The 27,408-nt window shown below is 50.9% G+C and overlaps 2 protein-coding genes across 3 annotated transcripts; one reads left to right on the top strand and one right to left on the bottom strand.

The window, feature by feature from the left end:
• Window positions 1-732: 732 nt before the first annotated feature.
• Window positions 733-13,049, bottom strand: RILP (Rab interacting lysosomal protein). 2 transcript variants are annotated; one of them, XR_008598414.1, is made up of 9 exons: window positions 12,678-13,049; window positions 11,214-11,337; window positions 8,596-8,717; window positions 8,317-8,508; window positions 7,541-7,698; window positions 5,978-6,100; window positions 4,110-4,193; window positions 2,449-2,599; window positions 2,226-2,305 (listed from the first exon to the last, which is right to left on the bottom strand). XR_008598414.1 is itself a non-coding variant. In XM_055001685.1 (8 exons), exons 1-8 carry the CDS (start codon window positions 12,939-12,941, stop codon window positions 2,182-2,184), a joined length of 1,191 nt encoding a protein of 396 aa, XP_054857660.1. In that variant the 5' UTR covers window positions 12,942-13,049; the 3' UTR covers window positions 733-2,181. The 2 variants fall into 2 exon arrangements, 1 of the variants encoding a protein (XP_054857660.1); XM_055001685.1 differs by lacking the exon at window positions 2,449-2,599 and having other exon boundaries at window positions 733-2,305.
• Window positions 13,050-16,221: 3,172 nt separating this feature from the next.
• SCARF1 (scavenger receptor class F member 1) lies at window positions 16,222-27,114 on the top strand. The gene is made up of 11 exons (XM_055001834.1): window positions 16,222-16,331; window positions 17,196-17,257; window positions 17,735-17,836; window positions 19,009-19,534; window positions 20,355-20,573; window positions 20,896-21,024; window positions 21,120-21,223; window positions 21,368-21,485; window positions 23,078-23,202; window positions 24,755-24,907; window positions 25,154-27,114. The coding sequence occupies exons 1-11, from the start codon at window positions 16,222-16,224 to the stop codon at window positions 25,978-25,980; spliced, it is 2,475 nt and encodes an 824-aa protein (XP_054857809.1). The 3' UTR covers window positions 25,981-27,114.
• The last annotated feature ends 294 nt before the right edge of the window (window positions 27,115-27,408 follow it).

The raw sequence follows: 27,408 nt of genomic DNA, 5'->3' as shown, positions 1-27,408 counted from the left end.
ATAAATATGGAACCATGTCAATTGCACTGACTTCAGTTGGCTTTTGAGCTGGTTTGGCTTCCTGGTATGTGTGTGGCCTTACATACATGCGTTCATGTTTCTCCTCTCTGCTAGGCCTGTGTCCCCTTTGCTGCCATATTCCTCTATTGACACATCTGCATGCCCTTCCATAGTTTCTAGGCAGGAAAGAGCAGTGTGTAGAGCAAACAGGTGGGCCACAATTTCAAAGAAACTGATTTGTCATTGGATCTAAGCACTATTGAAGGTGTCATTTCACGTCTCAGCAGAGCCAAAGGTGTGAGGTCATCGTTCTAGCCTCGCTGTCCGCAGCTGATTTCTCCTTCAAATATCAGCTGCCCCATATGATGTCTTGGGGGATGGGAGACTCTAAGGGCCAGGACTGCACTGTGCTATTTGGGGGGAGGGGGGGCAGTGTCTCTTTGGCCTTTGACTTGCAGCAGGGTTATTACCAATGTAGTGTTTTGCTGGCGTTTGGGTAGGTAGCAGTCAAGGGGGGGCGGGTTAAGAGACGACTTCGGCCCACTCCTCTCTTGTCGCAGCTCCAGTTCTGTCCGTTTCTAAACTAGCACTCCTTGGTGCTGGCATATCTCCAAGTGTGTTAGTTTGGTATCGAAAATGTTTCAGTACCAGGGCTTAGGACTCTTAAAAGGACAAAGCAGAGTTAACCTATTGTCTGCCTCCAGATTATTAATTGGTCAGCTTTTGAAGAAAACAGCATTAAGTTCTCTTTATTAAAATATTTATATCCAAAGTGACTCATAAAATATTACAATCAATATCCATTTAGAACACCCTGTAATCACACCTGTGCTGGTATACAGAAACTCTAAAAAGGAGGTAAATGCCTGCCCCATCTCGTCAAGGCAGCCAGAAGACACTTTTTACCCCATGTGGAAGGCAGCCCATAATGTCTGGGCTGCAGCCCCCACAAAAAAGCTGCAAATGATCTAATGCCTTCCCGCATTCCCCAAGTGACGGGAGAATATGCACACACTGTCCTTAAGGTGTAAGAACAGCTTCAGCGCTCAAAACAAGCATCTTGAATGGGACCTAGAAACAAGTGGGCAATCAGAGCAGAAGTTTCTTCAGGGCAAATTTTTGCATAGCATGTTACACTACAATAGTATGGATGTCTTGCCAGTTAAGGAGGGAACAAATAAACCTACCAAACACAGCTAATTAAAGCACTACTTGTTTTCCCGTCAAACGTGCAGGATCCAGCAAGATACTACCACTTCACTGAATTTGCCCATGTGATCCTCGCACTGACCAAAGCTGTCCTCCTTCCACAACGTCCACATCTCTGGCTATGTTAGATCTGTTATTTTCTTTTGACCTGTTGTCCTGTGGCCCACCTGACTACGGCATCCAGGCCTTGCCTGAGGGCTGAGATACTCACTCCTGAAAGTGGTATCTGACACAAGGAGCTCTGACTCTCGAAAGCTTATACCCTGCAAATCTTGACGGTCTTTAAAGTGCTACTGTTATTGCTGTTCTACTGCACAGTTGCCCACCTGAAACTTGAAAAGTGTGCTTAAAGAAAGGTTACAAATTGCTTAAAATAGTTACAAGTTGTTTAAAACTGAAGAGGAAGATACCCACAACAGATTCTTGAAAGTGACTGAATTCTTTTTTCCATATTTGGCAAGACATTGCATAAGTGGCCCAAAAAGTGGGCTGCAGAGAACTTGTGAAAGACACAGGCTATGAGATGTTGCTTTGGAGGCAACAGCAGAGTGATCTTTCACAGGTAGTTTAGAGGATGGAACTAATTAAACTTCCACGCTGTACTAGTAAACTGTATCTTATCATTTGCATTTCAGTCAAAAAGAAAACAGCTCTTGGGGAATATTGGTACGGCTCATGGTCATTGTACCAGCAGGTAGCATGGCCTACTGCAGGCACCCCAACAGCGTGAGCCACAGGCTCAAGTGTGTGCTGTGTGGTCCTTGACAGGAACAATGTGGCCGTCCTGTTTTCCCAGATGGCTTCTCCCTTGCAGCCTGCAGGCCGTCCTCTCCAGGACTGAGGCAGCTGCTGGATCAGTTGAAGCAACTCTGGTAATCCCAGGGGGTCACCATGGGAAGACACTCTTCCATCTCAGTGCAGTTCTAAGGGTCCAACCAGTGACATCTGGTGCAGGGAAGGGTGAGCGTTCATTCAGGCCCCTTTCCTCTCCTCCTCTTCCTTCTCTGGGTCAACCTCTTGCCGATCAACAATCTCCCAGGCTCCAGGGTAGGCGTCTGTAGAGCTGTCTTTGCCGCTGCGATACCACAAGCCAAAACTGCAGAGAGAGGTAGATGGAGGGTGTCTGAACTTCCAATGCATTTTCTTTTCTCCTGCAAACTTTATGGCACTCTTGTTAACTAGTCCTTTCCTAGTAACAACTCTTGCCTGTTCCGGTGACTGTCCTCTCTATAGTCTTACCTGGAAACAACAGATACCCTTCGGGGCTGCTACCACATTTATTTCAACAACACTTAAAGGCCTTGCAATTGTTCATTCAGATTTATGGTAGTTCTTAGACAGGTCGGTCTTCTTTTTGATGAACAATGGTAACAGTATGTGGCTTTCCTCTCTATATAATTCAAAATACAGTTTAAAATTGGATTATCTCTGAGTTTATTTGAACGTCCAGCTTTGTAATTAGGTTATTTTAAATCTACAATGTTGTTCTCTCTCTGTTTTAAATATTTGATGTCTAAAAGCAAGTACGTTAAATGGCCTTCCAGGAAAGGAAGGAAGATAGCCCTACAGCTGCAAGTCTACTTAGGAGTCCAGGTACTGCTTCACTCTGTGCCCAGCTATGACACAAACTGGTTGTGCAGAAACAGTAGATCTGAAGCCCCAAGGCTTGGTGGACCCTGTAGTATTATTGTAATACAACGATCATGTGCAACAGGTTGTGAATGACTGCTGTAGTGCGACACTAATACAACACTCAAGCCAAAGTGGTGTAAAACTGCTTGCTTTGCAATGTGAGTACGCCACCAGTGACAGCACAGATGTTAATTGCTTAAAACCAAGCTCCCTCTTTGGGTACGCAAGGCCGAATGTAGCTTTGGCCCTTGTCTGTTCAACCCAGGAGTGTTTCAGTCTAACCAGTCCAAATTAAACAGGATTTATTCCAACAACAAAACACTGCATTTACCTGAATGGAAGACAGCCCTGAGCCTAAGGGAACCTCCCTTTAAAAGTTTGGTTTTTTAATTACAAAACATACCTGTAATTTGTTTGAATTTACAACAACCTCCTATTTTTTTTATGGTACCTGAGGGAGAAATCCTAATTTCCTTTCTGGTAAATAGGGTAACTGCCTGCTGTGATTTAGCCTAGCCTTAGCCCTAGTTCTGCTTACTGGTTCTGACTGTACCAAACTGGCTCACAGGCAGTTTTGGGATGGAGACTGGCTTGGTGGCCCTGGTCACTGCTGGAAGAGAGAGAGGGGAAGTGGGACCCTGTGGATTATCCTGGACTTCTTACTGGCTTGTGATATTCCCTGCCTTTTTAGCCTTCTGGCTTGACTGGCTGGAGCTCTCTTGTTCCAATTCTGCATTGCTAGGAGATTCTAAAAGGGGATAACTTGAAGATTGTTGTTCTTCTAGTTAGAAGTGAGTCTTTACGGCTCCTGCCTGCCTGTTAAGATATACATGAAACCACTGGGAAAGGTCATTGGGAAAGGGAGGCAACAGTGGACGGAACGAGGGGTGAGTAAAGTGAAATTCAATCCAGATGAGATGATGTTGGCTTACAGTAGGCAGGTTATTTTTAGTATTCTCTCTCCTGAGAATTCCAACATGAAAGTCAAGGTTATAAATCTGCCACAGAGTTTTCTACCAACAACTAAGGTTGCCAACTCTGGGTTGAGAATTTCCTGGAGATTTGGAGGGTGAAACTTAGATAGGGCAGGATTTAGGGAGGGGAGGGACTTCAGCAGGGTATAATGCCATAGAGTCCAGCCACCAAAACAACCATTTTCTCCAGGGGAACAGATTTCTGTAGTTTAGAAATCCACTGTAATTCTCGAAGATCACCCTACTGATAGCCCACTTCTCCCCACAGTGGGCTGCTCCCAGGCCCAGACTTACAAGCTCTTGATCCTGGACTGGGCCACGGAGCCATCCACTGTGTCTGAGTCAGGTGAAGCCAGCCACACTCCCTCCTCTTCATCACTGCAGTAGAAGAGGCCAGAAAGAAAAACTATCAGAGAGAGGCCTGGAGAAGCAGACATCAGGAGAAAAGATTTGGAGATTACTGGCCCATTTCCAGCCCACTGTAAACTGAAACTTGGTCCCCCACAGGATGGAGATACTCTTAATCAACAAGGAGCCAGTCTGCTTGGGGGAGTGTGGTGCTAATTTAGAGATACCAGCAGCATCCTTCAACTACAAATCTGCCAGTTTGGTGTGGTGTTTAAGATCGGCAGGACTCTAATCTGGAGAACCATGTTTGATTCCCCACGCCTCCGCTTGAAGCCAGCTGGGTGACCTTGGGTCAGGTGCAGCTCTCTCAGATCTCTCTCAGCCTCACCCACCTCACAGGGTGATTGTTGTGGGGATAATAACAACATACTTTGTAAACTGCTCTGAGTGGATGTTAAATTGTCCTGAAGGGCGATATATAAATCAAACGTTATTGAATATTATTATCATGTAATGTGCCTTATCGGCTTTTGCTGGAGTGCCATCTGCAACGTTTCTTTGAAAAGGGATTTGACATGTTCAGACCAAATCCCGATTAGATAACTGCTTTTGAAGACAATATGGAGGCTTAATTTGGCTCAGAAGGTGGCAACCTGATTGCAGAGTGGCGTAAACAAGAGGCAGTCTTGTCAATGCTGAAAGAACAGAACTGTCTGCCAATGTGTCCAGGCCTCATCCAAAGTGTTGCTTCAAACAATCTGGGACCAGGGCCTATGTAAAACCACCTGGTCCTGTACCAACCGACTTGCCAGTTCACGTCTCTAACTCTCCCTCTTACATCAGCAGGCCTTATATGGGGTACTACCTCAACTGTGGAATATCCCTCCCTGCACCTTGTATGCAATCCTTTAGATGCCCGTTGAAAACAATTTTTTTTTGCCTGGGCTTTTTCATGCATTTCAATGGCCCCAGCTGATTTTTTTTTTAAAAAAAAAACTGAAGCCGAAGAGCAGCAGGGTTTCATGCCTCCAGAATACCTGGACAGGTACTGGGTAAGCTTAACGATTTCCTTTACTGCACAGAAAGTGCCACTTGCTATGATTTTGCTAGAGAGGGAGATGTACAGCAAAGTAGTTCAGCCGCCTAAACTCTTAAGTTAAAAAGTAGTTAGAGGGGAAAAGGGTTACATCCACGGAGCAGGGCACAACCTCCCTCCCATATGAATGGAGTAGAGGCAGCAGCAACCACTCGAAGTCCTTGGCCAGCTGTTTAATGCCTCGAGTAAACACTTTGCATTTAATCATCACGTTATGAACAAATTTTCTGCAGCAAACCTTTGCCGGGGGAGGGAGTTTCATAAGTGGGAGAACAAGAGCAAAGGGAAGCTGGAGGCAAGCCAATCCATGCAAGATCCCCCCCCTCTCCGCTCCATATATTTTGACGTTGTAGGTGGCTAAGAAAGGATCCCAAGGGAAGGAATTTTCCAAGCTGGTAACCTGCCCTGAGCCTGCTCGCGGGGAGGATGGGCGAAATATCTAATAAACAAACAAACAGCTGAGAGGCTGCCTTCCAAGAGTCACCCTCTGCGCTGCCCAGAGCGCATGTCTCAGCCCACCCCCTCTACTCTCTGCTCCCAGTGACTGTTTGTGCCTCCAGGGCAAAGAGCAGCCAGCTCCCCAGCAGCACCAGCTCAATTCCCAGAGGCCTGGCTGTGCACATCTACCGAGTCCCTGTTCATCCATAGGCATCCAGTGTTAGCCACCAGATCCCACTGGGTCCTTCGCTGCAGCAGGGGGAAGGCAGGGGAGACTCACCTGCTCCCTGACTCCTCTGTCGTCCCCAGCATCTTAGCACGGATCTTCTTGTGTTGCTTCCGGATGGCCAGTTGCATGGCACCCAGGAGGAGGCTGGGGATTCGCTCGTTGTTAAGCAGCTCCCTGCAGGGTGGTAGGCGACAGCACACCATCAGGGTAATTTTAGGGGAAATGAATACTGCTTGCTCTTTTCTCTATGAGTCCACCCCCCTGCCCCATTTCAAAACAGCTACAGCCCCATATATCTTGCATGCACCCATCACCAGCTGTTTATGCCCAATCTAGAACAAAAGAGAAAATGAGATGAAAGAAATCTGTGGCAGACAGGGGAACTCACTGCCACAGGAGGAAGCGATGGTTTATTGGGTTAGATGGCTTTGCAAAAGAACAGGACAAGTTGATCGGAAATATCAACAGCTACAAGCCAAATAGAGCCCCCATGTTTAGAGGAAGTCTAACTCATCCCCAGAATCCAGGGACAAGATCGGGGTGGCCATCACCTTCAAAAACTGCTTGAGAGGCTTCCCAAAAACATCTGGATGGCCACTGCTGGAAAGAGGATGCTGGACTTATAGTCTGATCCAGAAAGGAACTTAGGTTCTAAGGTAGAGACACCAGACGGAGGAAAGGAGCCAAATATCCCTGGGAAAACAGGAGGAGCGTGTAGCAAAGGAAGTAGCAAGAACTGAGCTGCCCCTGCCGAGGAGGAGAGGTCTCATCACATGACAGACACCTTGGAAATCCCACCTGAAAGCTCAGTGCCAGCCAAGAGAACCTCCCCATCCTCAGCCAGAGAGCACAAGAATCCCTACCCACTCCCACTTGGCATTTAATACCTTTGGTCCAGCGGTCCCCACACCAGTGACCTACTGAAGGAGACTCCCAGAATTCTTTGCTTCTGATCATTCATTGCCTAATCATTCATTCCTTTATCCAAGGCAGTGAGCCACCTGCTGCAAAGGATTTTTGACCCCATGGACTGGTCAGCAAACAAGGATTGCAAAAGAAACTGAACCCCCTGCCTGGGAAGAAGGCAAACCAACCGGTGGGTCAAGGCACATCTTAGCCAGATGGGCAAGAAGCGGAGGGGAAGGTCTCTTGTTGGCAAAGACATAAATGAGGTCTTTCTCCAAGGTGGAGCATGCTTCTGCAATCCATTTCTCCGGGCAGAAGAAACCTAGATGTTCCTGGTTTGACCAAAGGTCAGATAGGGTGTCTGCCTCTTGCCGAAGTGCAGTTCTAGCATGTGTCCATTTATTTACTGTATTTTTATCCCACCTTTTTTTCTCCAGTAGATCCCCAAAAGCCAGGCTTAGAATCCCTGAAATTTGCTAGGATCCAAGGGATTTGTAAGCAGAACAGCCCAAGCTACCACCCAGGCCTGCCCCATCAGGATCCTCTGAAATGCATCTGCAATTTGACGAGAAGGTAGAGCGATCTCACCCAGATCAACTCACTCACTCACTCACTCACTCACTCACTCACTCACTCACTCACTCACTCACTCACTCACTCACTCACTCACTCACTCACTCACTCACGCCGTCCTCCATCCTGACTTACCTTTGGTAATAAGCCAACTCCTCCCGCACCAAGAACAGGCTGGTCTTGAGCTCATTACGTTCTTGAAGGATCTCCTGAAGTTCTTCCTTGGAGAAGCACCTCCCTCCCTGGTCTCTGCTAGGGGCCTCCTCCATAGGTGCTGCTGCAGCACCCTTGTCCTGGGAAAAGTGGGAACAGAAGAGGTCCATGTGGCCCAAATTGCTAACTCAGCCTCATACAAGGCCTCTGCAAGTCCAGACAAGAATAGCAGAACTCTGGATGATGCAGACGCAAATGTATCTGCAAAAGCAGAGAGAGGAACTCTGCAGAGTTCCTGAAAACCTCCCACTTCTCCCCACCAAAAAACCCACAGTGGCTTATGAGATGTTGCTGGGCACTGGCGACGGGTCTCTTGCAGCCATAATATCCAGGAACTTACTGCCCTGACCTGGATAGCTCAAGAGAGCCTGATCTTGTCAGATCTCCGAAGCTAAGCAGGGTCAGCCTTGGTTAGTAATTGGATGGGAGACCTCCAATGAAGACCAGGGTTGCAGAGGCAGGCAATGGCAAACCACCTCTGCAAGTCTTTTGGCATGAAAACCCAGCCAGGTGTCATCATAAGTCAAATATGACTTGAAGGCACTTTCCACCCCCACTGCCCAACAGAAAACCTTCAATGTGCCCAGTGTGCAAGCCCAGATCCCAATCATCAAATGCCCAGGATGTCTGTGCCACAGAGCCCCTGTGACCGCACAGAGAGGGTCCACCCTGAGGGAAATGGGCAGGGGGAAACTTACCATGCCAGGCCTGGAGGACTCCTTTCCCCGCTGCGCCTCCTTCAGCCTGTCTGCTTCCCGGCTGGTCGCCAGCAGAGCGTTCTCCAGGGCCTCCTTCTCCTGCAGGGCCTTCTTCAGCTGCAGCTGAACCACGGCCAGCTTGTGGCGCAGCTCCTCGTTCACGGCCATGAAGCGGCTGAGCTGCTCCTGAAGCTAAAAAAATCAGACCCAAAGCCGCGTGAAGACTGCTGGGCCTCGGCCATTCCACCAAGCCAGCCTGCCTGCCCTGCCCAGCCTTACCGCCTCCGTGTCACGACTCTTGCTGAGGATCTCGTGGGCCTGGGCGCGGATCTCATCCCTTTGTTTGTCTACCACCTCCTTGAGTCGCAGCATCACCTCCCTCTCTTTGTGCGTGGCCCTATCTGAAAAGAGCCAGAGGATCCTTAAGCAACCGCCCCCAGCTCTCTCTCAAGCATTTATATTTCATGTGAATTTTGCCAGTAAATGATATTTATTTTGGATTGCATGTGACCTGCTGCATTGGTTGTGTAGACAGTGGATTACATATACCCAGGGCTTTTTTTCAGCGGGAATGTGGTGGAATGGAGTTCTGGCACCGCTTAAAAATGGTCACATGGCCGGTGGCCCCGCCCCCTGGTCTCCAGACAGAGGGGAGTTTAGATTGCTCTCCGCGCCGCTGAGGAGCGCGGAGGGCAATCTAAACTCCCCTCTGTCTGAAGATCAGGGGGCGGGGCCACCGGCCATGTGACCATTTTCACCAAGGGCAATTTAAACTTTAACCCCCCCCCCTTGTTCCAGCAGACCCCAAGTGACATCATTGTGCGGTCTTGAGTTCTACCACTGAGTTCCACCACCTCTTTTCCCAGAAAAAAAGCCCTGCATATACCTTTATGGGTCATTGGTAGGATCGTTACTAGATACTTACAGGATGACTACTTACCCTACGTATTGTTTGTAATTTTCTGACTACACAGTTGTAATTTTTGTTAGTCTTACATTTAATACCGTGGTCCTTTTTGTTGTAGATACAGCCAGCTCTCAAGCCAACAGCTCCCGGGGCCCCACCATCCCCCGTTCCTTTGCCACCCTTGCAGGCTCTTAGAGTTCTCTTCTGCCACTTTCCCCCTTGGCATTGTCAGGGGGTTGGTTTCAGAATAATAACTTATAACCTCTGCACGTTTTTTTTTTTTTGCAGCCAGCTTATGGTGACCCCTCAAGGGGTTTTTATGGCAAGAGACGTTCTGAGGCAGTTTGCCTTTCCTGTCTCTGCACCACAAAAAAGTTACGGTAATTAGCCAAATCACCAAAAGGAATTCCCACCATAACCTACTTACTTCTAAGGTATAAGATACGAAATTATACTACGAGTGCAATAAATCAAAATTCTAATGTGCACCCAAATAATCTGGAGCAAGAATCACCATTATATAACATTCACTTCGTTTATAGAACAATTATATGGACCACAGAAATTTCCAATGTTGTAATGGAACACAAACATAAGGTGATATACAAATAAAGTGTCCCTAAGTTAAGAGTCAATTTCATTCATATATTACAATACTGCTAAAAATTCTCAATGCTGCTGAAATCTATAAGTCTCAGGTAAGTCCAATAAACTGTCTAATGCAACTTCAGTGTTGTTGATTCTCATTCTCTTTTCCTCTAGTTTCTTTTTCTTGAAGGGGAGAAGACGCCCTCATGGCCCCACCCAACGAGGAGCCAGCTTGCCACCTTGTTTCAGTTTCTTTATCAAGAACGTGCCATGTTCATGGCTTACTCTTCAGGAAGTGTATTATTCATTTCACAGGCACACACAATTCATCCATATAATCCTTGCAGTAAAGGCACTTATGGGGACCCCTCAAGGGGTTTTCATAGCAAGAGATGTCCAGAGGTGCCTCTGCACAGTGACCCTGGTCTTCCTTGGTGGTCTCCCATCCAAGCACACACCAGGGCCGATCCTGCTTAGCTTTGGAGATCTGACAAGATTTGGCTAACCTGGGCTATTTAGGTCAGGGCTAACCTAGGTTATTTAGGTCAGGGCCTATGGAAGTATAGGCATTAATCAAAACTCAGCTGATGTCTTAAGGACCTCTTCCACCCCCGGGGAAGGACTGCCCTGTACACACCCAGCCAAGAAAGCCATTTCGCTTGCGTGACGAGAAATACCTGTCACTGAGCCAGCCAATTTTCTTTTGAAAACAAATCTCAAAGCAAGAGGCGCGCTCCAGAAGTGACGGAGCAGAAACCGCAGTCTTCAAGACTGACAGGCCTTTGAGGCAAGCGTGAAGCAGACCTGTTGGCATGTTACTATTCTTTGTTATTTGAAGGCCTGCCAAACCCCGGAAAAACCCCTAATGCGTGCACACTGCACTGAAGGAGCAACCGCTGGAAAGTGACAACTGCACGCAAAAGACACCCGCTGTTGCTTCCCAAGGGGTCAACAGGCATTATCCAACTGTAACATTTGTGCAACTCCCGACACTACACAATGATAAAGTTGCATTTCCTAGCCAGAGAGATCCCCTCTTCAAGTTCCGGCTCCACCTTCCTCGAGCTCCCCTCCCCAAAAGCAAAGAGCCAAGAGGAGGAAAACCCTGGAAATTCCTTGGGAGGAGCAACAGCCAGAGAGGCTGTCAGAGGCAGACTTTGAGCAGATACAGCCTGGTCTGGGACCACCTTCCGTTCCTGTTGAGATGTGTTGAAGAGGGACAAAGCCACCCAAAAAGGGGTTGAAAAGGGACCATCACCACCAGCCGAGTATGGATCCAATTTTCAAGCTACAGCCCAATGGGGCATGTTTTTACTTTGTGGGCCACCTCCAGCAGATCTCAGGGTGAGAGTAAGGGGAGAACACCCACATTTTCTAAAGACATTGGCCCAAGCTCTCTCACCTGCCTGGGACTGGCCGCCAGCCAGCTGGCCCAAGAGCTTCTGGTTCTCCTCTTCCACCTGGGCCAGGCGCACCTGCAGCAGGCGCTCTCTCTTCCGGCCTTCCGAGAGGGTCTCTTCCTCATCCTGCAGGAAAGAGGGAGCAAAGAGACCTCCCATTAACGGCAGAGTGGACCTGGGCATCTCCCCTCCCCCCCCCAATACCTTCCTCTTCAATCATAAGCAGGCATCATACTGGGCAGGGCAAGGCAGGGCAGAAGAGCTGAAGCAGCTGACGGGCCAAGCCAAGAATGTTGATTTGGAGGGTTAAAACAGGCACAAAGTCCTTTCTCTGGTTCCTAGACCCCTCGTGGCCAGCAGAAGCCTTTGAAGACTTGCCTGGCCCAGCACTGCCCTGCCTTATTGCATGCATAGCAGCACGTCACCACCACCTTGTTTTCTGCATTTTATTTAATGGCACATGACACCTCCCAGAGATACAGGACCTGCAGAGATGTACACAGCACCCTCCCCACTTGACAGTATGATGCCTGTTCAAATCCACCCCCCCACCCACAACATTTGATGGGGGTATGTGAATAGAGAGATCCACAGGCTGAAGAAGGGACCCCTAAAAGAGCCAGGGGGCGACAATCTCCCATCCCTATTCATATTGTATGTCACAAAAAACCCAAACCACAATTCACACAAGGTAAGCACAAGGCAGCACAATCTGAGGCCGTCACTGCCTTGATAAAAGGCCTCAAAGGAGGCAGAGGGCGGCTAAGAGGAAAAGCACCCAGAGAGGCAGCCCTGTGAAGGGCTGCCAGCTGTGGGATGGGAAATCCCTGGAGATTTGGGGATGGAGTCTGGGAGGGAACTCAGCCGGGATGTGACACCACAGTCTGCCCTCTGAAAGTTGCCACTTTCTCCAGCGGAGCTGATCTCGGAAGTCTGGGGTTCTGTCGTAATTTTGTGAGATCTCCAGCCCGGAGGTTGGCAAGCCTAGCCCGTGGTACCCGCGGCCTTTTCTCGAGCGCATTTCCTGCTACAGACTCACGCCCGGAATCACGCCAGGCTCGGGGCATCTTTGGCCCTCGACGGCGGTGGGTGAGACCGACCGTCGGTCTTCGGGTCTGCCGCGGGTGGCGTCTCTGACCGGGGCCAGGTCCGCGCGTAAAAGTGCGCTCGCCCTTCGCGGTGCCGCCAGACTCGCGCAGCGCTCAGGACAGCCCCGACAGCGCCCGGCGCCCTCTCCCCTGGAAACGCCTGCCGGCTCCCCCGCCGGGCTGCGTCCTCCCGCGGCCTTTCGGCGCTGCCCGTCAGGCTGCCCGCGGAGGAGAGAGCCCCTCCGCCCTGGCGCCCCGGCGGATGCCACTGCCAAGCCGGGGCAGCGAAGGGCGAGCTCGGCCCGGCCTCGGAGGCTGCCCCTTTCTCCAGGCGACCAGACCCCCCCCCCCGCAGCAGCAGCCGCGTCCGCCAAGCACCTGCGAGGCCGCCGGCCGGACCTCCTCCCCGGCCGTGGCCGTGGCCGCCTCCCGCTGAGGCAGCTTGCGCGGCCCGGCGCCGGCCGCCAGCGCTTCCAGCAGCTCCAGCAGGCACACCACCTGCGGCACCAGCGCGGCCACGGCGGCCGACCCGCAGAGGTCCGAGAGGCGCTGCAGCTCCGAGCCCAGCGAGCCGGCCAGCCGGTACACCTGCTCCAGGGCCAGCTGGCGGGGGGCGCCGGGCTTGGCCGCCGGCTCCTCCATGGCCCGGCCGCGGCTGCACGGCCTCTGCGTCAGCCCGGCGCGCTCGCTCCGGATCAGAGGCCCGCGGAGCAGAGGAGGACGGCGCTGCAGGCCGCCGGAAACGGGGCAGGGCGGGCTGCTTTCGCTTTTGCGCGCCTTCACTTTCGCGGGGCCTCTTCTCGCTCGCCTCCCCCTCCCGTAATGTAGCTCCAGAGGAGTTGGCCCTGTCAGTCTGTAGTTGCAAAAGAGTAAAGAGCCCAGTAGCACCTTTTAAGGCTAGCCAACTTTATTGTAGCATAAGCTTTCGAGAGCCACAGCTCTCTTCGTCAGATGCACGGAGGGTATGAAGAAACTGACCAGAGATACATAGGAGGGGAGGGGGGAGAGGGTGCAGGGAGCGAGGGCCATGCAAATGTTAATAAGTTACGAAGAGTCGTGAAAGAGATGGAGTACACAATCCAGGCTGGGTGTGACCCACAACAGAGTGTTCTCCTGCCCTTTCTTCAACTGCGAAGGGCGAAAGGAGCATTCCACAATCGCGTCTTCTGGCAAAGGAGCTCTGCCTCTCCACAGTTCGCACCCTTGCTGCTCTCCACGGCACCCCTGGGCTCGAATCTTGCTCTTCTACTGCAGACCAGCACAGCTTCTGCCAAAGGGGCAGTCCTAAAACAATTGCTAGTCTATTGCACCAAAAGAAAACCAAAATCCCCGAGGGTGTCTTAAAGGCAAACAGCATTGATCCAGACAGGAGCGTTCAAGTGCACTGTGGCTCAGGGAAGCTCACATTTTAATGTGCGGTGTTGGTATTTAAGCTATCCCATGGGTTTCTATTGATTTATAGACCGCCTTTCTCACTGACACCCAAAGCAGATTACGCAATGTAAGTCCATGCAATCAAACAATACAATAGGGTATGCACAGAAGAAATTTGAAAAGAAGCATACACAAAAACATAAGTCCCTCTACAAGAGACATCTGACACGTGAAGAATACCTGTGGGGAGATGCAATGGTAGCTGGGAATGGTAGTTTAAAAAGACTAAGCCAAGGGCTCCTATATCCTGGAGCTGTGCGAAGTGGCTGTGAAATGCCAGAAGGGAAACTTCAGCCCATTAGAACCTCTCTAGGTCCAAGCCTGGTTCTGGAAGGCAGCTCCAGCTCATTTCCATTCCTTGCTGCCCTCTAGTTGCCATCCCACACAGTTTTAGACTGGAGAGGTGAAACTGACAGAGCCTTTGAGGAGACCAAGATGAAATTAACAAACCTTCTGAGGAGCAGTGTCTGCAGGCTGTCTTTTAAAACTATGCTTCCCTGCTAACATTGCATCTCCTTGCACTTGACGAACACTCTCTGAGGCATCTCATGTAGAGAGACTCTTTGACATGACCTATTAAAGGACATGGGAACTACCCAGTAGGAGCATAACTACACAGACAGAGTAGCCAGTAGTACAGTCTACAGTCCCTGTCCCTTTAGCATCTCTCCGAATCTTTCCCTACAGCCTGATTGCTTAAGAAAAAGCACTTTGCCCTCCTAAGCCCTGCATCTGGATGCCAAAGAATGGCAGCCTATGGCGCAAACCAGTGCAGTGCCATAGTGAGGACCAGCACAGGGCAGGGGTGAGCTATCAGGGAGTTGCAAAGGCTCTACCAGGCCTTGACAGAAGCTAGCTTGCCAAGGCAAGTCCCGGATAGCCCAAAACTGTTCCCAACAATGCTGCCTCTCTGCTGTCCTCGCTGCGTTTTGATCCTCCCTGTTGTCTCCCACAGTCACTACCAAGTTGCCGTCCACCTAACCTCAGAAGACAGGGGCACCCAAAGCAGGGCCTCTGGAGATGGTTGGGTGGGTTCATAAGTACGCAAGGTTCAGACATAAATGGTAAGGCCCCTTTGGGGCACATCTAAATTACAAAGGTATGTTAGATTCTTTTTTTTTTTACCAGACCTCTTCAGTTGTTAGGCTTGCCCAAAAGAATCTCACGGATTGTAGTTTGCTGTGAATTCTTTGTTAGAAAGGCCTGATATCATACAAAACTACAATTCATAGGGTTCTGTGCAGAGCAAATGATTACTTTAAAACTTCAAGTATGCAGTGCAGAAATGCCTGAGTTTTCTAGGTGGGGTTCATGCTTTAGCCCTGACCGGTAGCCTCCTTTTGAATGAAGCATCCGTTAGAGCAGGAAAAAGGTGTTTCCTGTGAATTTTGTCAAAGGGGAGCACTGGAAAAGAAAGACAGCAGGAAAAATCTGCCCAGAATGCCTGGATGCCCTTTGCTCTGACAGAGCTGTGGGGACTATATATTTTCTCCTGAAAAAGAAAGCCCAAAGCAAGAAGGACTAAACTATTGCAATATTGATTATTTACAGTGCAATCCTATGCTGAGTTACTCCAGTATAAGCCAATTGAAGTCAATGGGCTTAGATTGGAGTAACTCTGAATAGGATTGCACTGTTACGGACTTACCTATGAAAACTATGTCAATTGATTATTGGTGGTTTGAATGCACCATATCAGGTCCATGTGAATAATGTCTTTTATATGTATTTAACCTCTTACTGCCTACTTATGTATTTATGGATGTATCAATATATTTATTCACTGAGCACTTTAAATCGGCACTTTATGAGTATTTATGGAGGCTGACTACTATGGAAGCTTTTGAGCTCTTAGATAAATATTAATGATTGTATATTTCTGCCTTTGAACTGTGATTTGTGAATAAGATACTGTGTAATCAGGTTTCTTATTGCTTGTAGTTAGACAATCATGGTGGAATTCACACACACACACACCCTGTTACCAGTGGATGCCCTTTGCGGCATAGGCTGGCTCCTAGAAAACTGCGGGAAGCGCTACACTGCCCATTCTCAATATCTGAAGTTGCAGGAGGACTGGATGCATTCGATATAATAATTAAGGGAGTGCCTCTGAGCACGTACAGAGCGGTTTCTTCATGTCTCCGCAGCCAGCTCTTTCTTTGCTTGGTTCAGGCTAAGAATTGGTGGTGGGACCGCAAGCTAGGGAAGCCCGGGCTTCTGCAAGTGGGTCTGAGCTTCCTGATTTTATCCCTAACAGACTTTACTCAGAAGCCACAGTTTCATCTCTCAGCCAAGGTACCAGTTAGTCCCTGCTGCTGCCTTGGTTAAAAATAGCTGGGCCCCCAGCGTGCATCCTGTCTCCCCCCCCCCCAAGTTCCCGGTTGACTTCCTCAGGAAAAATCATGGAGGAAATGGGCGGGAGAAGCACAGACAGAGGCTGCCGTAGTGAGCGGAGAGTCCTGTTCGGGGCCCCCCCACAAAGACGATGGAGCCGCTGTCCTTCTTGGTTCTCTTTTTGCTGGTCCAGGGACTGGGAATTGGGAGTTTCGCCTCTGAGCTGGACCCCAACGGGAAGCATGTCTGCAGGTCAGACAGGTAGGCCCTGGGGTGGCAGGCCTGGCAGGATGACCCGGCTGGGCCCAAGGAGGGGGGGCTGAGAGCTAATTTCGGCTGCTTGCTTTGGGAAAGGAGGGCAGGCACAAGCAAAGAGGGATTCTGAGAACAAACCAGAGAGCTATTATCTTTGGGGAAGTCCGAGCATGTGTGAGGCTCTGCTGTCTGTTTGGAGGTGAGCTCCCCGGACTTCTCTGTCTGTGCCTCCCTTTGCATTGCATTTCCTACTGGTCACACTAAAACCCATGTCAGCCCTGCCCTCTGCTCTGTTTTAAACTTCCAGCTAGGGAGCGGCTGTGGCTCAGTGGCTGAGTATCTCCTTGGCATGCTGAAGGTCCCAAGTTTGATCTCCAGCATCTCCAGTTAAAGGGATCGGGTAGAAGGTGATACGGAAAACCTCTGCCTGAGACCCCAGAGAGCTGCTGCCCATATTGACCTTGACGGACTGGTGACCTGATTCAGTGTAAGGTAGCTGGGTGTGTCCAACTTTTCTGCCGTCAAGGGGCTGAGCATGATGGCCTGCTTTGAGTTGCCATCTCGGCTCTTACCAAACTTTTCCTGCTTTGGGGGCTTTGCAGTGATTTTGTTCAGGAGCTCAGATGAGAAAAAATGCCTATGGCCTTCCAATAAGCAGGAAACAAGCCTCAGCCAACAGAGAGGCCCCACAATTGAAATTACAGTCTTTCTTTTGTGTGTGTGTGTGTGTGTGTGTGTGTGTGTGTGTGTGTATGGGGGGGTGCTATGGCGCCGGCCAACTGCTAAGTCTGTGTTCTCCTCCAAGAAGCAGTTGTGGGGCTAGAATAAAGTGGGGGCTTGTGACTCCCCCCTCTCTCTCATCCTTGCCAGCCATTCCCACGTCCTTACCTGTTGCCCTGGCTGGAAGCAAGAGGGCCGAGAGTGCACACTTGGTGAGTGCGTGGGCTTTTGTGCCCATCTGTCAATCTCTCCTTCCCCCCCTCCCTCGCCTCTCTCCTCTCCTCTGCGTTGCGTTCAGCAGAAGCCGGGCTTGAGAAGGAGCTTCCTGCTAAGCACCTCTTGGCTTATCACTGTCATCCATTGATTAAGGAGGGGCCCTGGGGTTGCCAGCCTCCATGTGAGGCCTGGAAACGTCCCAGAATTACAGCTGGCCTCCAGACTAGAGAGATCAGTTCCCCTGGAGAAAATGGCTGCTTTGGAGGGTGGGCTCTGGCATTATACCCTGCTGAGCTCCCTCCCCAGGTTCTACCCCCCAAATCTCCAGGAATTCCCCAACTCACAGCTGGCAATCCTAGAGGACAGGGATTCTAGCCAGCTCCTATCCTCAGCAAGCGAGGAGCTGATGCGCTCTTCAGGGCAGCACAACCAGCGCTCTGAGGCTGTTTGCATCCTTCTTGTGTCCTCACCAGCTCTGTGCGAAGGAGCTGCTGCCTGCCAAGAAGACGAGGTGTGTGTGAGACCCGGTTTTTGCCGCTGCAAGCCCGGCTTCTTTGGGGCCAGCTGTAATACACGTGAGTAACAGTGTGTGTGTGTGGGGGGGGGGAATGGGTAATATTTGGATGGACAGACCATGCAGCGGGGTGACCAAAGCCATTTCAGTCCTATGACAAACCAGATTCGAAATGATATGAACCATTTGCCTTATCCAAGAATGTTTGAATTGTCCATGGGGAGGCGCTGTGGCTCAACGGCATCTGCTTGGATTGCAGAAGGTCCCAGGTTCAATTCCTGGCAGCTTCGATTAAAAGGATCAGGTGACGTGAAAGACCTCCCTTTGAGATGCCAGTCTGAGTAGACGATGCTAGCCTTGATGGACCAAAGATCTTATTCAGTATAAGGCAGCTTTAGGTGTTCATGGGAACGCTGGCTTTTAAAGGGAAGGGGCTGTGGCTTAGAGCCTCTGCTTGCAGTGCAGAAGGTACCAGGTTCAATCCCTGACATCTCCAGCTAAAAGTACCAGGTATTCGGTGATGTGAAAGACCACTGCCAGTCTGAGTCGACAATACTGACCTCGATGGCCCAAGAGTCGGATTCAGTATAAGGCAACTTTATACCCTGACCTGGCTAGCCTGTGCAAGTCTGATCTAGTCAGATCTCAGCGGGCCAAGAGCTGGTGCTGTGCTTCTCCCCCTTCTGCGGCAAGCTGGACTGCTTGGGGCTGCCCGGCCAGAGCGATTCCAGCTGCTTGGAGAGCTCATCCACCTTTGTGGCCGCAGTGTCTAGTTCCACCTGCTTCAGGTCCATGTGCTTTGAAGCTAGATCTCAGATCTCAGAAGCTAAGCAGGGTCGGCCTTGATTAGTAATTGGATGGGAGACCTCCAATGAAGACCAGGCTTGCAGAGGCAGGCAATGGCAAACCATCTCTGTTAGTCTCTTGCCATGACAATCCCACCAGGGGTCGCTATAAGTCAACTGTGACCTGAGGGCAGTGAGCTAAAAAGATACATTGATTATTCTTCAAATCTTTGTAGAAATGTAAGAAGCAGCTGCTTTGGGTCCCCAGTGGGGAAGAAAACAGGCTAGATAAACCTCAGTCGATAGATGGATACCCACCACTATTTCTTCAGTCATTGCTAAGAGATTTCTGCATTCTGGCTTCCAGATTAGTGGCTGCCATTTAGTGGAGTCGAGGATAGCAGCACCCTTCCCATAGTTCCTTTCCACTGCCTCCGTTTTCTTGCAGGTTGCCCTGATGAATACTGGGGCCCCGACTGCAAAGAGAACTGCCTTTGCTTTCCCAATGGGAAGTGTGACCCTGCCAGTGGAGAATGCACCTGCCACCCAGGCCGCTGGGGGGCACTCTGCCAGTTTGCCTGCCAGTGTGGCCCCCATGGCCACTGCAACCCCACCACTGGAGCCTGCCACTGCAAGCCAGGCTGGTGGGCACCAGACTGCAAGAAGCAATGCCTGTGCAACCTGGCTGGCTCTCGCTGTGATCCAGCTACTGGTCGGTGCATCTGCGACCAAGGATGGTGGGGCAGGAAGTGCTCCTCTCCCTGCCACTGCAACCACTCCCCCTGTGCCCAAGAATCTGGCCGGTGCGAGTGCCGGGCAGGGCTATGGGGTGCATCCTGCCAGCACCAGTGCCAGTGCGTGCATGGGACCTGCAGCCCCCAAGATGGACAGTGCCTCTGTGATGCCGGCTACCAGGGCCAGAGATGTACGGACCCCTGTCCTGCTGGGACCTTTGGGCCACAGTGCAGATACAAGTGAGTGACTGGAAAAAGAAACCCTGCTTCCACCCCCAAACACAGAACTGGTGACCAGTTGATCTTGGACTTGCCTTTCTGCAGAGGCCAAGAGGCTGGCTTGGCAATCCAGATGCAAAAATGGATGCAAAAATCCCATTGATCTGAATGGGGCTAGAATGCTTAGATTATAGAACTAGAAGTCCAAGGGTCAAAACACACGATATTCATGGGCAAGTGTTGGATCCTGCAATGATCCTTGGGAATTGTAGTTTAAAAAACCCTCTGCTCAATGTGATTCTCAGGTGAGGAGGGAGGGGGGAGTTTTACACACACACACACTCTTTTTCAAAAATCCTCTGAGAATTTGGAATGCAGGGGGGGTGGGAATGATGTAACAAGAGACAGGAGAGATGAGCGAGAGAGAAATCTGTCACAGAGAAATCTGTCCCTCCAATTCTCCATTTGAGAGGCTGTTCTTTGCAAGAAAATCCACTTCACTCAGAGAGGGAGGAGGGGGTGTTAATCATTCTCAGCAGAGATTGGGGGACCGATCAAGTGCTCTCCACGTGAAGTTTGTTTTGTGTGCGCTGACCCTAAGTGAGCGAATAGCATATGCAGCAATTTTCTTGTCATTTTTTTTTTGCCTGATGAAGACTTGTGTGGCACTAAGGAAGCTTACACAGTTTTTAGCACATGGGTTGGCCCAGCAGATGTCATGACACTGATTCTGTGGCACTGATCCTGCTACCAACACTTGTTTGGACTGACTGAAGAGGTCCCCAGGAATGCAGCTGTGTGGCTGCTGACAGCCCTTTGCCCTTCCTCTCTGTCCACACAGCTGTGGCCACTGCAAACAGGAACAGCCCTGCTCTCCAGTAGACGGCTTCTGCCTGGCCTGTGACTCTGGCTGGAATGGAACCCGCTGCAATCAGCCGTGCCCACCAGGGCACTATGGGGAAAACTGTGCCCAACTCTGCCCACGCTGCCATCGGGGGGAGACTTGTCACCCCAAAACAGGGGAATGTCGGAACTGTGAACCAGGCCTCAGAGGTGCCAGGTAGGAACTCAGCTTGCCCCTAAAATGCGGGCTCAGGCTCTGCTCCACCTGTGGGAGAGCTGGAGGGGTGGTGTGTATGTGTAGGGCAACTCTATGCATGCACAGTGTCACTAGAAAACAAGGCAGCGGCTGTGAACCACTGAGACAGAGGCAGCAAGGCCAGGGATAGTGGAATGGGAAGAGGGGGGAAGTCCAGCCAGTTTGGCGTGGCTCTCTTACAGCTCTCCTGGTGACAAACCCAAACCTAGGAGTGGTGGTAGCAACGTAGTCCAGTCACTTCAAGGAAAGAGACTCTCTCCTGCCCTCCTCTTTCTCCCCGCAGGTGTGAGCTGCCCTGCCCCCCTGGCCTGTTTGGCAAGGGCTGCCAACTTGTCTGTCCAAGCTGCTTCAACGGGAGCTGTGATCCAGTGTCCGGGATGTGTGTGTGCCAGGCTGGGTACTGGGGCGCTAGGTAAAGAGGGCGTATGGAGCCAAGGGTGGGAAGCAGCTGCCATAGCCCACCCAGATGCTGCCTGGGACTTTCCCAGTCTTCCTGTCTTCTTGCAGCTGCAACCAGACCTGCCTGGAAGGATTTTATGGGCCCAACTGCTCTGAGCTCTGCCAGTGCCCCTGGGGCCCGTGCCACCCATCTTCTGGGGACTGTCAGTGGAGTAAGTGACCTTTTGTCTCTCTTGGGACTTGCAGTGCTTTGAAGTTGCAGTGTGGGAGGGGACTGGTGCTTGCTGGGATCCTGGATCGATTACACGGCTGAGGGTTTCCTTTCCTGCTCTGTCTGACTTCTGCTCTTCCTCCAGGAGGCAAGAGGCAAGAAGTCCTTCTCGTGGGCATCCTGGTCCCATTGTTGCTGCTGCTCCTGCTCTGCATTTGCTGCTGCTTCTGCTGCAGATCGGCTCCAGTGGCCACCAATGGCAGGTATGTTGACTGGACAATGGAGTGACCAACTGTGTGCCAGGCGTTGTGCAAAGCCCCTGACTTAGCGGGGCTGAATTACAACAAGGAAACAGCAGTGAAAAGGCAGCAACTTCCCTCCACCACCTCTCCTTCTTTTTCCATTCCTTTGCCCTCCTACTGTGTTTCTCAACCGGTAGGAGGAACTGCAGGGGAGGGATATTGGTGGCATCTTACGGAGACTATCTATCATCAGTTCCACAGTGAACATTTGGTCCCGCTCCAGTGCGGATGGGAAGTGGGTTTCTTCATACTTCCAAAACAGTAAAGAGTCCAGTAGCACCTTTAAGCCTAACCAACTTCATTGCAGCATGAGCTTTTGAGAACCACAGCTCTCTTCGTCAGATGCATCTGACAAAGAGAACTGTGATTCTCAAAAGCTTATGCTATACTGAAGTTGGTTAGTCTTAAAGGTGCTACTGGACTCTTTACTATTTTGCAACTACAGATTAACACAGCTAACTCCTCTGGCTCTTTGTACTTCCAGACAGCATCATGGTGCTGCCATGCACCTTTTGACTCCACCCCCCGCCCCCCCACCCCCGGCTTTTCTGCTTTCTTTCCTAAACACACATTAATATGCTTTCTTTCAAAAAGATCTCAGCAGAGCTGTGGTTGTTGCCATGTAAATGGGAAAGTCTGGATCTTTCCTGGTCCTGCCCACATTGGGGCCATTTCCTCTGGAGAACAGGAGGCTGCTGTGATGGGATCTGCCCACCTTGCTGTCACCTGCTGTGCCATTATCCGACTCTTGACTTGGAATTGACAAATCACTGTGGCGTTAAAATGCTATAGAGATTTTTTGAAAAAGCTCCCCAGTGGTGCTGGGATGGAAGCTGCTGCAGGAGCCTGGGGCAGGGGAGATGCAGGGCATAGGGAAGCCCTGTTGCAGATGCACTGAATCACCAGTCGCAGCATCATTTGAGAGCCAAGCTACAAGTGAGGCCTGACACAGGTTGGACACTTGTCAGCTTCCCTCAAGTTTTGATGGGAAATGTAGGCGTCCTGGTTTTACAGCTGTAATGGAGAGCCAAGCTGTAAAACCAGGATGCCTCCATTTCCCATCAGAACTTGAGGGAAGCTGACAAGTGTCCAACCTGTGTCAGGCCTCACTTGTAGCTTGGCTCTAAGAAAGCTTTCATGAATCTTTGGCGGGTAGAAAACACCTGTGTCTGCAGACTGGACCCAGAAGTTGTGGGTGGGGGGGGGGATATGGAGGTGTTCAAATACTTGGACTGAAGTAAAAAAGAGAGCAGAGAGGATGGACTGCTTCTCCATGCACAACATTCCCAGCATATTGAAAAGCAGCATGCCGAAAAGCAGACTAGTTTTCTATGTGCAGGGATTTTTTTAATGGAGTAGTCCACAGTAATCTTCCACGTACTATCTGAGCGGGGATAATTTCAGCAAGAGCTGTGGAAAGACTCGCACCCGCACTGTCTGCCCTCACTTCCTGTGGTAAGGAAGCATTGGTGTGGCAGCAGGGGTTACGTCCACTCCTGTACTCCTAGTGTGCTACTGGTGTGAAACCTGTGCCTGTTCATTTCCTCTCCTAGGGTGGCAGCTGCTGATGGGGACCCAGTCTCCCAGGTGAAGCTTCACGTGCAGGGGGCGCTGGCCAACCTCCGCTCCAGCTTTCCCTGCTTCTCTTTGGGGGGCTACAAGCTTCCACGGGTGACAGGTGAGCGGAGAGTCTGGGACCCGGTGCCTCCTGTGGCCAGCCCAGGCCAGGCCTGCTCTCTTGGCTTAGTTTTCATGGTGAACATCTATGTGAAAAAGTTAAAAACACATATTGAAGAACCTCTACCAAATATCTAAAGCTGTGTGATGAAGTTGTCATGTCCCGCAACAGAGACTGTGGCTGGCCTGATACCTTGGAAGCCTTTCCCTTCTGGCAGGCCTGGTAGTGCACACTTGCAAGAGCTGAGCTGAGAGACAGACCAGCAGGTGGTGCTCTGGGCCAGGGCAGGATTAGGCGCTGTGCTGCAAAGACCCAATTGGATAGGGCCCTGACCAAGTGGCTCCTTTGAATGTAGTATATTTCTGGAATTCCCAAAGTCGGCTGTTTTCCAAGTTTGCTCCCTCTATCGAATAGAAAAGAGTCCAGTAGCACCGTTAGGACTAACCAACTTTATTGTAGCATAAGCTTTTGAGACCCACAGGTCTTTTCGTCAGATGCATCTAATGCTGTGGTTCTCAACAGCTTATGCTACAATAAAGTTGGTTAGTCTTAAAAGTGCTACTGGACTCTACTATTTTGCAACTACAGATTAACATGGCTAACTCCTCTGGATCTATCTCCCTCTACCGAGAGAGCTTATAAGGAGAAATGAGGTCTCCAGTTCATGGTGGGAGGAATAATGAGTTTGGCTCATCTCCACCAGCCTAAACGCCTCAACACACTCAGCAAGGCACAAGGATGGAATAGTAATGTACCTGGAGGGAGCTGCTAGCCCAAGGAACACTAGCCCGGTGCTGTCCACTTTAATGGAAGAATCATGCTTGATCTATGATATGGCTTTCATGTCCTGTCCTGTGAGATTGGTGGCACTGTGCACTGTCCACCTTATGTATGTAGTTCAGCTGAGACCTGCAATTCTGTAATTTGATCTCCACTGTGCCCTTTCTGCAAAGGATCTAAGGACAGCATGCACGGTCCCTATCTTTTATTTTAACAACAATCCGTATGTGTGTATGCGTGTGGGCATGTGCTCATGCATGACTGGCCAGGGACACCCAGTAATCTTCACAGGTGAGTGGAGATTTGAACCCCGATTCCCCCTCGCCACCCAGTTTTACTTGCGACACGCTCAGCACTGCCGCCAAACTGGCTTTCAATCAGCAAATGTGTATATTTGTGCTTGCTTTGTGTAATTGTTTTTACTCTTGCTACTTAGGAGTAGGAGCAAAGCATACTTAGCTTCCCACCCCCACCCCTGATAATCAGGAAACTGAATTTTCCACCTACAGAGCTGCTACTTGTGCAGCGTCACAGCACAAACAAAGTCTGACCTTTATTGAAGGTCCCACAGGCTGACTGGGCACATTCCACAGGCAGGACATAGCTGGTGCCCCCCTTCTTGGCTGGATAGATTTGAGGTGGAAAGGGCAGGAGAAGCTGCATGTTCTTGGGAGGGGGGTGAAGGGCTTGGGGACTGCAGAGAGAAGAGGACCTTCTGACCTGGCCACGCTCTCCCTTTCCTTCTTTGCCTCTCTCCCTCCCCCTCGGACAGTCTCCCACCACGACGCAGAGATCCCCTTCAACCCCAGCTTCCTTGAGTCCCCATCTGCTGCCTGGCCCATTGACAGCTCTTTCTCCGACACAGATGAGGAGGAAGATACAGCCTGCCACCTCCCTACCAAGGAAGGAAGAGTTGTGTGTAATGGTAATTTTCCTCCACTGAGCTTGCATTGAACTGGCTCCCGGGGGTGAGGGGAAGAGCAGGTGTGCCACAGCAAGGTGCCAGGGCCTTGCTTGCAGCTTTCTGCCTTCTGCCTCTTCCCCAAATAAGCCAAAGTCCCATATGGAAGCTTGCTTCACTGTCCCATCCTGCCCCTGCCAGACTACAGGCTGCAAACCCCCGGGGTGGCCAATTTAGCAGCTGTCTGACCACGCCACCCTTTCCTTTCAGCTCCAGATGTTGAGCCACAGCCGGGCCTCCTCCCCGAGGTGTCAGCCTTGAATTTGGAGTCCTTTGTCATCCCTCGCACATCCAGCATTGCCAAAGCCAAGAGACCCTCTGTGTCCTTTGCAGAAGGCACCTGCTTTGGCCCGCAGAGTGCCAGAAGCTCCACGGAAACCCTCCACCTCTCACAGAAGCCGAAGACGATGCGGAGCGTCTCCCAAGTGGCCTTGCTTCACCAGCCTGGCCCGGGCCGTGAACAGGGCAATTTGGCAGAGTGCTGTTACGAGAACTTGGAGGCTAGCTCACGGATGGAGGAGGGCCACAGGCCATCTCCACGGAGCACCCCAGGTGGCCCCAGGAAACGGATCTCCAACTCCCGGCACGTGGCGCAGCGAGTGGAAGCTCTGGAGGCGGCCTTGTCAGCTCAAGGCAAAGAGTCGTGCATCACCACCATTTATGTGACGGTGGGCAAAGGGGAAGGGAGGGGCAAAGGGCCGGAGCAGGCTGCCCTGCAACAGAGTGAGGGGCCCAAGCTTGGGCGAAGCATCGAGGGCCTCCAGATGCCCCCTGGGAGGACACCAGACTCAGACAAAGGTACTAGGGGGCCGCTGTCCCAAGGCAAGCCTGACCCGGAATCCAAGTTTTCCGAGGCTGAGGCCCAGGGTCTTCTGGGAAGCCTGCCAGCTGCTGCCTGTGAAGAGGCTGCCCAGAACAAGCGCCCTAGCCAAAGCCACAGCCAGACGGAGGTGGAAGCAGGTGCCTCCAACGAGGAGGCCCAGGAGCCGAAGTATGAGAATGTCTCTGGGTTGATCCAGCTTCCCATAGCTTCCTAAAGCCTTCATCCGAAGGCCTGCAAAACTTTGGGACAGCCACGGAAAAGCAGAGGTAGGCTGGCAAAGCACCTGTGAGGGATGCTGGACGTTCTAATAGCTGGATTGCCCTGGAGGAATCCAGCCATTTCTCGTCCCCTGTGGTGCCTTCTCCTTTACCTGTGACAAGAGGCAACCCTTGAGAAAAGTGGAGTGGGCAAAACAAATGCAGCCAAATGCTTAAGTCAGCTGTGGTGACTCCAGCGTAGATCTCGTCATGTGCTTGAGGCTGGAGATGGGACTGCAGCGGGTTAAAGAAAGAGGCTGCCATCAGTGCATAGCTTCCATCACCCAGCCACCCTTTCTGGAGTGGGCAGCCTTAGATACTGCGTGGCTTCCTGTTCACCCCACCAGCTGGCTGGATTGTAGCAACAGGGCCAGATGCGCCAGAGGTGCTTGGCCTCCCACCTTGGACTTCTTAGACCTCATCCAAACTAAAGAACTGTTGCCTTCTCAGTGAATGTCCCAGAACCTGGCATCCCCTTGGTGATGTGAAGGCATTTTATTTTTTCATGTTTTCGTGTTCCACAATTAACATTGTGCCAGTGACCTCTGCTCTTGGGGAGATGGGCCAGGTGAGAGCCTCCCTCACATCTCCTTACCCTCTTCAGTGGCTTTCCAGGAGAGCCAGTTTGGTGTAGTGGTTAAGAGCACGGGACTCTAATCTGGAGAGCTGGGTTTGATTCCCCACTCCTCCACTTGAAGCCAGCTGGGTGACCTTGGGCGAGTCACAGTTCTTTGGAACTCTCTCAGCCCCACCCACCTCACAGGGTGATTGTTGTGGGGTAATAATAACACTTTGTAAACCGCTTTGAGTGGGCATTAAGTTGTCCTGAAGGGCGGTATATAAATCAAATGTTATTATTATTATTATTTCCCAGCAAAGATGCTACCTGGTTGCTGAAGACCCCTACAATCCTCCACCCCCTGCCAACGGCAGCAGAACCATCTGCAGACCCTTTCTGGGAAGTTTAGTTGCTTAAATAACACCTGTTCTCTCATACCATGATTGCGGCTCAGTTTGCAACCTGCAGCCACGGGCTCTCCCGTCTGTGGCCTCTTCCCACGATAACCTCCTTGAAGTCCATTGTGTTTCCTTTTGACTTTGAATAAACCAAATGGGGAATGCCTTTCGGTTTGCCTGGTGCTCAGTGTTTTGTCCATTGAAAGAGATCGGCCTGTGTCCTTTGCAGCCTTGTAACAATCCGCCCCCCCCCATCCAGGAGCTACATTGAATGCCCCCTGAGCCCCCTGAAGGAACAATGGTTGAGCAGCGTTCAAGTCCAGTAGCACCTTAAAGAGTTTCCAGGGTACAAGCTTTCGAGAGTCCAGCCTCCTTTGTCAGCTTAACTCTGGAAAGCTTATGCCCTGGAAACTCTTTTTGGTCTTTAA

This window comes from Eublepharis macularius, chromosome 17 (genome assembly GCF_028583425.1).
Source record: "Eublepharis macularius isolate TG4126 chromosome 17, MPM_Emac_v1.0, whole genome shotgun sequence".
Taxonomy (NCBI): domain Eukaryota; kingdom Metazoa; phylum Chordata; class Lepidosauria; order Squamata; family Eublepharidae; genus Eublepharis; species Eublepharis macularius.
The sequence above is the reverse complement of the archived record's forward strand: the minus strand, read 5'-3'. Positions and strand labels throughout refer to the sequence as shown.